Source organism: Cryptotermes secundus, unplaced genomic scaffold (assembly GCF_002891405.2).
Source record: "Cryptotermes secundus unplaced genomic scaffold, Csec_1.0 scaffold2457, whole genome shotgun sequence".
NCBI classification, from domain to species: domain Eukaryota; kingdom Metazoa; phylum Arthropoda; class Insecta; order Blattodea; family Kalotermitidae; genus Cryptotermes; species Cryptotermes secundus.
The window spans coordinates 170,953-184,530 of record NW_019727139.1 but is presented as its reverse complement, the minus strand read 5'-3'; the positions used below and the strand labels follow the sequence as shown (position 1 = coordinate 184,530).

The window sequence follows — 13,578 nt, the reverse complement described above, 5'->3', positions numbered from 1 at the left end:
ACCATTTCACAATTAATTCATGATGGAAACTAACTCAGCTGCACCTCATGACCTCCTAGTCCTAACTCTCACTTGCTGTCAGCTACTATGGCAACTGGCTCAGTTGCCTTGACAGCTCTTGCTATATAGTCTCGACATGGACTGCATAGCAAACGCCACTCCCAGCAGTTCTTCTATTGTTGTCACAGGCCGTCACCTAGTGAAGGTCAATTTGTTTATAGAGCCATTACTTCACAATAGCCAATGTTTAAGTAATCATCACAATATTTTTATGATGAGTCACTTCTGATATATCTGATATAGGAGTAGAAAATATTAGTGGCTGCTGTACATTCTTATTTCACTGTCCAAGGTCAAAAATTGTATGTCAAACAAACCAAAAACACTTGGTGATTTTAGTCTGCAAGTGAACTATACTGACTGAGCGACCGCTGCTTGTCGGCGAAGTTTAGTGCCAACTTTTGCAGATAGAGGGTGTTGCGTGGTCAGTGCAACGAATCCCCACGGCCGTTAATTTCGGTTTTCTAGACCAGAGCCCCTATTCCTTGAAAGAGCTCCTCAATTATCATCATGAGGCTGACTGGACCCTGTTCCAGACCCACTACTTCTCAGGAAAAAATCTGGTAGCACAGGAAATCGTACCCGGACCTTGAAATGTTCTGAACCAAAATGGGAGCCTAATTACAGAAAAAAATGATACCAGTATAAATAAAATCCTATTTACAATGTGAATAATTACAGGTATACAAGAATTTTAATATAATAAGAATCTGAAAGTACTACATATACAAATGAAAGAAAAAAAGAAATATTAGTCACAAACCACTTAATTCACAGTAAACATTAAATTGCATTCAGTCAGTGTGGTTAAGATAGTTGATATATTAAATTATGTTGATTTCCAGTGGAATTATTCTATATAAAACGAAAAGGATAGATTACAGAGTTTCAAGATAATATTTACATCGCTTTTCTGGAATGGACCTCATTCATCACAAGTTTTGATACAGGCTTCAGGGCTCTACTCGGCTGCTGGGAGGAATGTGATGGACTTTTTGATGCACTTCTTATGTCTCTCCCTGACATCTTACATCTGACTTTCCCCAGTCTGCCACTGCCTCTGTTAACAAACAATACTACTTCAAGGCCATAAATACCAAACAGTAAAGGAATCCTTGGTTTATCTAATGACACTATTCCAACTGCATAGGTTATACAAAATCAATCAAGAAAATACAGAATGATTATGAATGGTGATTTAGAAAGAATGTGACGGGAAAGAACTCTCATACTCTGTTCCAGGGGCTGTGCAACGCTTGCCTAGAGGGACTAAGAAGAACTACAAGAAATTTCAGCCAGGTTGGGTAGTATCTTGGTCAAGATTCAAACTAAGGATCTCCCAAATATAAAGCTAAAACACAATGTTCTGTATCATGTACTGCATATCCTGACATTTCAACTTCAGAACAAGAAGAGTATTTTGTGTGAAAATAGTAGTGTTGGAACATAAGTATGTACCACTATAGACTTACTGAAGAAAAGGAGGTTTGTTGTAATAAGCAACAGGGAATTCCAGGTAGAATTCATGAACCCTACCTTCCTATTGCCCAGTGAATGAATGTATGAGGGTTAGGCCTCCTCTGCCCTTGCACCGCGAACTACAGTGGTCTACTGTGCTTTCCTATTGCCCAAACTTTCAGTCCTACAAATTTTGTGGTTAATATCATATTTAGAATAATGCACATTTTAATCCAACAATAAAATGCATTAGGGTAGAGATGTTTGTTGTTATAAAAGTAATGCAAGAAAAGGTAGGTCCCCCTTATTCCAACAGGAGGAGCATTATAAGTATATTTTATTAAAATGTACCAGAACTAGAAACTGAAATTGGAACTGTTATGTAAAACATGGTTATTAATTAATGAATAACTAGTGTATATGGATATAATAAGTTGTAAAAACAGACCTTATCTTTGGAATACTGGAAGATTAATAATCCAAATGGGGGGAAAGATGTAGAAAACCAAAATCTAAGATAAGAAAATATCAATCAGAATAAACTAATGTAAAATTATAAGCAGATGTGTACTGTTTATGTGAAACCTGAATAGACATACTCTTAACTGTAAACTGATATAAGGACTGTTCACCAAAACAACATGGCATTTCATGGGGTACAGGCCCATGTAGTTGAGCATTCTTTTATAATTTCTGTAAATTTCATTGCATTCTAGTCATCTAATCGAGAAACTACAAATGCATATAAAGTCAGAAGATGATGTTGACAATAACATGTACACCTGTACACAAAGCATGTAGTATAACTGGCAGTGAAATCTGCTGATGTGATTGCCTAATATGCCAGTACATTAGTATGAGGATGGAGGAATATTATGTATCCATCCACCATTTGCAGTAATTTAAAAACAAAATATTGCTGCTGCTGATGAATAATTTGAGGTTTTCACAATTGTGACTATGAAGACTACTAGCTTCTGGAATGTATCACAGCATAGTCTAGTAAAAGTTTATTGGCATTTCAGAAGAACATACTGTCTCCATCTTCAGGGTTGAAAAATAATCCAAGCAATAAGAATAAAACTTACACTGCTTGCTGCTTTCCTCTTCAGCTTACGCTTCAACCCTGAAGCTGGTGGCAGTATGTTCCACCAAAACTTCAGTAAACTTCTACCAGACTATATGGTGGCATACCCCAGAAAACAGTACTCCTCATTATGATGGCAATAAATTACATAGTAGTAGAAGTAATAGTAGTAGCACTGTTGCTGAGATTATAACTATCATGCAAGAAAAACTCTAAGAAATCACATACCGTTTTCTTTCACTATCTTCACAATCTTGTGATGAAGTAATAAGATCATCCTCAGCTTCTACATCTGAGCTATCACTACTGAACTGAAAAATTTTATTTGCCTTTGTCTTGCATACTGTTGGACTATGGACTGGTGAAGATTTCAGCTCTTTAACAATGGGTTCTGCACTGGCTACAAACTCTGTCTCTACATGGCAAGGTGAAGATGGAAAGTCTGCGTTATTATTTCGTCTTCCTAGAAGAGATTGTGATCTACAGTCACGCAAATTCTCTCCAGAATCCAGCCTTTTACTAATAGATCTGTTTTTATTTTTCAGAACTTCAGGATACACACTGGGCACAAGGGAATGTGTTTTTTGGCAGTTATTATGTTCTTCAGCATCTAATGAGCCTCGTGAGTTCTTCATTTTGGCAACTGTCTGCAAACAATCAGAACCATCTTACACTGTAAGTTATTTATAATGCATGTACAATTGTTTTTAAGTATTTAAGTATGAGATAATTATTCTGTCACAATATAGGAAAGTCTGTTATACAACAACATATTAGTATAACAAACCCAGATGTAAAGAATATATATATATATATAAGAAACTGTGCTTTCTTTCTTAAACCTAGTGTTCTTTGACTTCTGCATTAAACAAAGTAGAATCTGCTTTGCAGATTGTCATGTTCCTTTAAAAATTATTAAATAATGACACATTAAACTGAGACCTTGTATGGATGCAGTATACACTTAACAGTCATGAGTTGGCCATTGCTCCTAAGTCATCAGTCTGCTGTTATGAGCAAGGCTTACTAGCTATACTACATGTTACTTTTGACTTAAATTTAAATGATTTACCAGGATTAATTTATAATCAGTTCGTATACTGCATGTAGATTTTTGAAGGATGAGACTTACTATACCATCAGAACAAATAATTTGTTTTTATATGAGATCTGAGGTTTCTACAGCAGTGAAAATTCATATTATGTTCCACATGTTAGGTAAAGACCTCTACCCTGAAGATGGTGGCCCTATGTTCCTCTGAAATATTGATTACCACCTATCAGACTTCATGTTATCATAACCCAGTAGGTCACAAAGGACTGTGTCTTTATACCGATAATGGAATAATGTATCATGTTACAAAGAAAACAGTGAGAAAGCCCAATGTACATACTCGTATGCAAGAACATAATGAGCATATCAAGTATATTTTGTGACAGTTAACACTAGCATTTAATTGCATATCATATCTATTCAACTATATAACAACTACCACCACAGTGGGAAATTTTAAGGAAAATAATGTTATACTTGTCCAGATAAAATTCTTAGATACAAATCTCTGGCAAGAACAGGGATAGCTCAGTCAGTACAGTGAAAGGCTATGTGCTGGTGTGCTGGATGACAGGGGTTTAATTCCCAGAGGGGCAAGATATTTTTTTTATTCCAAAGCATCCAGACTGGCTCTGAGACCCAACCACCTCCCACCCCATGGGTAACAGGGGCCTTTCCCGGGGAGTAAAACAGACTCCTCACCTCCACCCAATACCAGTTTCAAGATTGGTGGAGCTATACCTTCACCCTCCCATACATTCTTATGGCATGGTGTTTAAAGTACAGGAATGTTACCATTCACTTTCTTTGCCTTCTTTCTTAATAATTTTCAGTTCATAAACTGTTCTCTCAGTAGAACATGCATCCAGTAATTATTGTTCTTCATCTTTCCTCCCTTGCCCTAGCTGTTCTATATTTCCTAGATGCCTTGCAATTACAATTTACAACACTTAACTTTCTCCTTAATGTAAAGTTTGTTGATTTCAATGTGCTCTTATGTGCAGATTATGACAGTGTTACCAAAAATATTCTATTGCCCACCATTTTCTTTGGAAAATTACTTTAGTGATTAATTTTTAAAGTGGAACATCTCATAGCACCAACCCACTGGTCAGGAGACTATGAATTGATTTATTCAATCAGCAGTTTTCTTCGTGTTCCTCAGTTATCAGTAACAGCTCTGCAACTGCTGAGAATCAGTTCCATGTTGATATATTTTTCACCAAAGTAACCTAATTAATAACCCCTTGAAGTCTAGCAGACACTTCTTGGGGCACTCTATACATATTTTTTATAGTCTCTGCCTTGACACATGTGGGTGATACAAAATTTTCAAACTCAGAATGAAATTACTAGAATGACCCAATTTTCTTTGAAGGGTAGAAAACATTGTTTTGTTATACACTGTTATTAGTTATACCTCTTAAAGCAATTAACAATTATGTATATAGGAATCTTCCTGGAGGTAAAGGCTAACAACATCACTGCCACCCATGAGTGGACTGTGTAGAAATGTGGAGGCCTCAGTGTCTCAGAACCATATGGGCCTCCATAGCCTGTCACTGGGACAACTTTACCTTTTTATATATGCTCAATGTAAACACTAATATAATTTACCATATATTAAATCAGTTCTTAACCACAGAGAATTACTACACATCCGTAAACTAAGTGACAACTGGAAAGCCCGGGGGTACATATTGAAACACCCACAGAGTATTACATTATTGCCAAAGAATGTTCTGCATCCTTTCTTTGGTTTAGCAGTATCAAAAAGACAGTACATAAGAATTCACATTTGATGGATGTTATTAAATGTAGTTCAAAAGTTCAGCCACACTTCCAAAAATACTGAATTAGTCAAACACTGTGCAACTGTGGCAGTAATTGTGATAGAAATAAAAATGACAAGTTTAAAACAGTAAACTTATTAATTTAAACTTTGCCATTAAACCTAGTTTACAGACCTCAACAGAACTCTCACAAGAATTTCCTTTTTCTTTATCTGCAGCAGCTGACAAAAGACGTGGAGATCTTCTTCTGCCACACCCAGACTTCTTCTCCTTACTAGATGATTGTCCTGTGGTTCCCTTGTTATCAAAACTAAGTTGTTGGTGCCTAAGGTTACTATGAGTATCAACATCTTTTGTTGATATATTACTTCCAGCATCACTGTTTACATTTTGATTCACATGATCTATTTCCTTCTTGATTTCCTTACACTCTGACTTTTCTTCCCAAATAGTATTGAAAGCAGCTTCAAGAAATGAGTTGCTAATAATAAAAGGAGGCTGGCTAACATTCTTGCCTCCTTTTGAATTATCTCCTAATCTCTGACTGAGTGAAGAACTATCTGCTGGTGTCACCTCATCTTTGCTGTCTGGCTTATGTGTTGGTGTAGTGGACACACTGGGAGGAATGAGGACACGGAGTTCAGGTAATGTACGGGTTTTACCTGTACTAGTGCCAACTTTATCTAGTCCCAAGTCAAGGCTAATTTTATCTTCCCTTTTGATTTCTGCAATTTTACTATCCAAATCCCAGTAAGTATCAAAAGCTCCTTCAAAGAAGGAGTCTGTAATGCAGTCAGCATCTTCTGCATTTAGCAGTTCATTTACCCTTACAGGATTTACTCCCTGGTTCACATTTGTAAAGTGCACTTGTTTGTCAGGATGCTGTCTCTTTGGAGGCATATTTTTATTGGATTCAAATGCTCTCTCATTCTTTGTATGAAGCCAGTATTCTGCATTGCCATTTTCATTCAAAACTGAGAGCTCTGTTTCTGCCCAAGTCACCTCACTTTCATCACCAGCAATTTTACATTTATTGGAAATTCTTTTCCTTTTTCTATTATTGAATTCACTTTCAGAATAACTGAAATCACTAGATATGGATGTTTTTCGCTTCCTTCTTAAAGTTTCTTTCAAAGGTGTATTACTTTTACACAGTTTTCCCTGCAATTTTTCATTCAAATGGTAGGTAGCTGGAGACACCAAACCTTTTTTTGTTTTAAAATTATATTTAAAAGGTGATATGGCAGTCTGCTCATCAACAGAACGAAAATGTATTTCCTCAGAATAAACACTATGAGGGTCTGAAACTTCCTTGTCTGTTGAATCAGAAGATGATAAATTAACAAGTATTCCTTTCCTGCCCATGGAGTCTCTGACAATGTTTGAAGCTGCAGGCAGTTCCAAACTTTCAATTTCTGAATGATATACAGAAGAACTGGTTATTTTGTCTAGCATTTCACCATCATTATTGCCCAACTTCATAGCATTATGAGCAGTGTTTGTACCCTTTGATAAGGTATGAAATTGACTCTGTTTCTTAAATGAAATATTTTCCTTCATTTTATCATTTACTTCAGCTTCACAGGAATGTAATTCATTGACTACATCTTCTGTATGAAGTTTTGCAGAATTCAGAATATCCGAATGAGACACAAGGCTTCTCACAGGGTTGGATTCTTCTATATGCTTATGGCATTCTCTCCCATTTTTAATATGTTCACCTTGACTGAAACTGTTGCCACATTTAGATACTGAAGTCAGACACTGTTGATCCTTCACATCATCGGGTACTTGCTGGATGATGTGATCAGTGGATGATATTTTATTATAATCTTGTGCCTGATTCTGACAATTCCCTTCTGCTATTATTTGATGTTCATCACAGCATCCATCCAACAATTTAACAAGTTGTGTGTCCACAACAAGGCTGTCCCCAAATAAAACTGGACTCTGATTATCACCTTCCGCATGAAGGATACAGTTTCCCCCTGATATTGGTGATGAGAAGAAATCTGAACTCACCCTCTTGTTATCTGTCTCTGTTAGAATAATTTTCTCCTTTGTTTCCAGTCCTTCACATAGGACACCTAACGAAGTATCCCTGTTCTGATCAAGTGTCTTATGATCTAACTCTCCAGTATCCTCTTTTAATAGTTCAAGCTCTTGATTCATATTATAATTTAATAAATATTCGTCAGTAGGACATATGTTTGCCAAATGTTCATTATTTTTAATCACTGTATTATTTGTTATTCTAAAAGAAGACAGAGAAGTCCTTAGACATTGCTCTTTGTTGCTACATACATTTGGAACAGTGGTCACCTCTCTATTTAAATTTTCTGAAGATGGTTCGTTGCTAATCTCTGGTTTGTTATTCTGCTTAAATTGTTGAGTTTTTTCATGCAGCTTACTTTCTGAGATTTCAAGAGGTGAACCAAAATAATCTGTACTCTGATTTACTTTATTAGTTACAGACAGACTATTGTCAGATGTTTCATTAAGGGCAGACAAGGAGCTCAGTAGATTCTGTTCATATCTGCTTTCTTTTGATAATGAACCATTAACTGTCCTGAAATTAGAACTGTCCATTTTATTGCACTGTACCTGGTTTGTAATAATAGGTACTGCTTGGTATGGTTTACCTGCAGCGAAGGTTTCAGATATCAGCTCTTTAGACAAAATAACCTTTTTTGATTTACAAATGCTTCTCTTACAAGAAGCGTTTTTAGAAATACTACCAGAAAGTATTTTAGAATTCTTGGCTTTTCCTAACCTAAAACGAAGCTTTTGACTTGTACACATCTGTGAAGACTTGTTTTGGCTGCATTTCAACAATGGTGACGATGAAACATAATCTTCATTGCTTAATTCAGATGACAGATATTTAAATTTTGTTTCTCCAATTTCAGTTTTAAAATTCTGCATTTTATATCCTGATAAAATACAACATAATGAATTCCTTCTTTCCTGTTCTGTGAGCCTCTTATTAATATCAGAAAGGGGCATTTTTGGCTTAATTTCTTTTAGCAATAATGGAGATGACTGAAGGCGACATGAAGTGGATAACTGGTTAGTTTTTTGTTCAGGACACTTGGAGGTTTTATCATGGAGTTGATATCGTTCCTGTTCACTGTGGATACTCTGTTTTGATGGGGACTGACTGTCATGACCTGATTTATCACTTTCTTGGTTGTCCCATTTAGCATCAGCTAAACCCAATTCTTTTTGAAGAAAGGAACGAGAATCATAAATTAACAAAGATGCAGCCTCCCTTTCAGTGAGTCCTTGACGTCCTGTAATCCATACATTTCTTAATTTCTTGCGCTGTTTTGTGTCAAAGGATGTCTCTCCATCCAATTCTCTGCAACTGCAACAACAATAAAAAAGTATCTTGTTTATTATCTTCATTGGCCATACATTGCACTGTTTTGACAGTGCACTTGTAGTCCAGCTAACTGCACGTCACAATATTACAACATTAAAATACCCCTTCATTTCAAGCCAGCCTACAGCAGCTATGGCACTGAAATTTTCTGCAGTGCTGTACACGGTATACCCACTTCTGTGGTGCTTTTCTGCTGTGAAGTATTTATAAAATTTGACCCTAAGAGTGTCATACTTGGCCTGTAGGATCATGCTCCACATCCTGTTCATATGATTGTTATATCAATACTCATTCACACTTGTTCTATATAACAGTGACTGATGAAAAGAGGTGAGATGGAACCTTATGTGAAGTGAAACTAGTTGTAAGGCACTTAGAGGATATTCTATATAAGATCTGAAATTCAGCAGTGATTAAAACAGAATTGTATTGCATGATGACTAATTTTTAAGACCAAAATGGGGGAAAATAAATGTTTCTTACTGTTTTCATTAAAATATTGTATCTATAGATGATAATGTATTTTTCAGACTGATACACATTTCCATCAACTCTCAGATTATATAACTATTTATTTTAATGAAAAAATTGTTTAGATATGTCAAAATTGAGTATATTGTCAGAATGACAATGTAATGAATTTTGGCATATCATCATCAAATGTTCACAATATGTTTTAAGCTAATGCTTTATAATATTTTTAATCATAAACTTACAAAAGTAACTTTCTGTATAATGAACGAATGAGCATAACGTCTTCCAAGAAATAAAACAAACCTCTGGAAGGGCACAGCTTTGTGGAGGGCATTTTCCACAGCACACACATCTGAAGCAGCAAGATCAGCAATTGTACAGATGCCTGCATCAAACAAAGCTCGTGCCCTCAGTCCATTCAACCCATCAAGCCTCATCAAGTCACACAATTCTCGTTGAACTCCAAACTGGAGGCGATCTTGGAACTGAGAAACTAGAAGCTCCAAACTAGACCATCGAAGGCGTCGGCAAAAAGCTGTTACCATACCTACATGATGCAATGTATACCAAAAGTAAAACAAAATTATAATTGTAAAATAATGTTATGCTAAAACAGGCATAGTTTTATCATTAGTTCAGTTACGTTTTTCAACTCAGTATTTCAACAATATAAGGACAGTTCAAAAAATAATAAGGGTAAACAGAACATTATTTTAGAGGAATAAATGACAATACAGCAAAAAATATATGCTGGCAGCATTAAGCTATCATGTGAAATAGCGACACCTATTGTTGGTATTATCAGTTGTGAGTAAACGGCATAAGGTAAATGTGCTGAACTATGCCTACAAAGGGACAAATGAAATAATTATTGTGCAATCATAGTGTGACATGTTGCGCAACGGAGGACCCCTACCTCTCCAGCGGCACGTGGCGGTAACGTAGCGCTCCCTCCCCCCACCCCCTTCATGGTGACTTAAGACGGCGCGAGGTAACAGCGTTGCTAGGCTATACGCCACATCACAGTAGTGACGTGGTGGGCGACCCTAGCAACAGCGAATGGAATAAAAGCTGGCTGAGCAGCAAGCGAGAGTCAGTGTGTTATCAACGAGTTCTCAGTTCGCAAGTTATGAGCTACAGACGCGTGTGCGAGAATCAGTGATAGTTCGTGATAACCAGTTATATTTGGAGTGTGTAATTCAGCGAGACTTGTATAGCTCCCGCGCTATTAATACGTGAAGACTCTGGAAGATAGTGTTAAGGGATTTTGTTGTAGGGTTTGTAAAGTGTGGAAACCCGTAACATTGTGATAATTAATTGTAGCCGTTATTTGTAGGTTGTTGAATAAACCAATTAACAATCTCTACGGCATATTCAGTAACGAAACACATTACATTGGTGTCAGAAGTGTTTTACGGACTTGAACACGCCTCGACAAATAATTGAATTATTGTGAATCGAGTATTTTACTGCTACAACATGGACATGGAAAAGATGCGTTAATTTAAGGAGAACTGCCATAAAAACATTCTGTATGATCCAAGAAGCCTGTGGTGAGAAAATCATGATACATGCTACTGTTTCTTATTAAGGGCAGGGGGACATTTCCTGAAAGCAGTCAATCTATAGGACAGGCAGACCTTCAGCTTCTCAGAATAACATAATAAACACAGCTGCAGTTTTCTTGTGAATTCACTTCTGTCTCCTGTGCAATTCACACTAAAATTTTTAAAATTCAAAATTTAAATTTTTAAAACTCTTAACTCTTTCGGGTTGTATATCTTTATTTGCCATATTTCACACAACATGTTTCAGCCTATTAGGCCATCATCAGGTGTATTAAAATTGTTTGGTGAAATTGCTGCACTTTTATATACTGTTATAACTCTTCTTCTGATTTTATGACTTAATCTGAAATTCTGAAATACAATTCCTTCTTTTTGTTTGTGTAGCGTGTGCTGGTGATTGGTATATTTTTGAGGTGCTGTGCATATTTCCTTCTCTTGTGTCTTGTGTAGATGCTAAATGTAGTTATTGTTCACAAAAACTGTCACATTAATATTTGTAAACTTACCAACATTTCAACACACAGTGCATATGCAATGCTGCATACTAACATTGGGATGAAACTAGTATGATGAAACTGTTGGATTCCTAGGTTATAAACACCTGATCAGATAGAGTACTGAGTTACTGGGTATCAGGGACTTAAAGGGCATTTTGAAGAACACAGTAATGCATTTGTACACATCATTCTTGTTGGCAAATCATGTCTGTTTCAATACAGTGCCACTACCAAAGAACAAAACTGAAATGGAAAATCTCAAGTTCTCTGGCCCTTTCATAACAACTAAAAACAACAAGAAGTGCTGGAAAGGTTGTGATGATAATCCCTTCATAACCACTTAGTCATTCTGTGCCACAACATTTCAGGTGGAAATGATAAAAACAGCAATCGATCATTCTCCTTCATCATAATAATGCATACCAGCCTGTGATTTTTTTTTTTTATTTTCTGCAGAAGAAAAGGAATCAGAATTGTATCACAGCCTCCCTACGGCCCACACTTGCCACTCTGTATCTTTTGGCTCTTTTGGAGTTAGAAAAAGAGATCAGGACAGATGATATCTGTCAAATCTGTCAACTGAATAATGAATCATAGCCATGAGAATGTAACTAAAGGTGCCAACAAAGGATGATTTGAACCAGAGGTTCCAATCTTAGATAAAGCAATGGGATAAGTGGACTGCATTCCAAGGTGAATATTTTGAAAACAATTTTGTTAACATGAACAATTAAATATACATCAAAGTGCTGTAGTTTTGTATTCCTTTGTACTGCAATGCATCAAGACAACTTCTAAAGCACATTTAATCAAATTTACATCTACAAAATCTGACAGACAGAAATAATGAAAGGAAAATTTTCAAGAATGCTCCCAGAGTTACAAATGTCATGTAAAAAGATAGAGGATAGTAAGATAGAGACAAATCATACAAATGTTATACAACAGTGAGGTAAACTAGGCATTACACAGCACATGAAATGTTATGTTTCTTGAAGAAAGGCATAAATTTACTTAAGGAGATTTATGGCTATATGTGATGTCAGGGCCAAATGGCAATGGAAGATGTCCAGATTTCAAAGCAATTGAAATCAGAAATTTTCTTCTTCTTTGTCTTCTTCACTTCAAGGATTTAGTCATTAGCCTGTTCCAGTCTATTTATGGCTCTTCCCATCTCTTCCTTTGTCTTCCCACATGTCTCTTGACATATGCTTTGTGAGCAATAACTTGTTTAGGAATACAGGTTTCATCCATTCTTTGAAAATGCTCTTTCCATTTCTCTCTATATTCTTCAATTTTTTCTGCTGAATGAGAAAATTCCCAGTTCTTTCCTTCTTTTTTTGTTCTATTTCACTGCAACTCTTCGTGGATATTAAACACTTCATCTGAGTTGCTACTCAGTCCTTAATCTTTATAGTCCAAGATTCATTGCCTTATTTTTGTGGAACTTCAGTATTGTTTGTATTGTATTGTATTGTATTTATTACACGTTCCAGCACATCCATACAAGGCCGAAGCCACTGGATACAGAACCTGTCACACCACAAGCTTGCTAAATCAGCAAGTAGTCAACAGAACAATGCATATAAATCCACAACAATAAATCAAGCATATGAAACCCTACACATCACTGCAACTACATAACCTACCATGTGTATATAAAATATAATACAGAATTGGAACATATACATGACACTAGATCAAATAATGGGTCATAGCTAAACAAGAAACTATCCCTAATTAAAATATTCATCTAAAGTGTAATAGGATTTAGTATGTAAAAAAGCATTTAAAGTTGCTCTAAATTGCTTAATATACTGAATTAACTCTTTTATATTTAAAGGAAGATGATTAAAAAGTTTAATACCAAAATAATAAGGTAAGTTGTCATATTTGTCTAAGAGTGATAAAGATCAAAATTACGCCAAGTATTAAGGCCATGAATTTGGGATGTCGTGTGATATAAACCCATATTATTTGCAACAAACATCAGCAAAGAAAATATATATTGGGACTGCAATGGCAAAATTCCCCAGTCCCTAAATGCATCTCTACAAGAGTCCCTAGATCTCAACCCACTCATGGTTCCAATTATTCTCTTTACAATTCTGAAAATGTGCATACTATAAGAATTGCCCCGAAAAATAATTCCATAGGACAAAAGTGAATGGAAATAAGAGTGATATCCCATTTTAATGTCTC

The 13,578-nt window shown here is 35.9% G+C and overlaps 1 protein-coding gene across 1 annotated transcript in view; it reads right to left on the bottom strand.

Moving 5' to 3' along the window:
• LOC111864561 (DNA polymerase theta) overlaps positions 1–13,578 on the bottom strand; it is an 82,623-nt gene that overhangs the window by 24,975 nt on the left and 44,070 nt on the right. Inside the window, exons 14-17 of the mRNA XM_023851906.2 lie at positions 9,615–9,858; positions 5,627–8,819; positions 2,834–3,252; positions 965–1,120 (exon numbers count right to left, since the gene is read on the bottom strand). Of these exons, the coding sequence (XP_023707674.2) occupies positions 965–1,120; positions 2,834–3,252; positions 5,627–8,819; positions 9,615–9,858 (4,012 nt within the window). The remainder of the gene's footprint in view (positions 1–964; positions 1,121–2,833; positions 3,253–5,626; positions 8,820–9,614; positions 9,859–13,578) is intronic.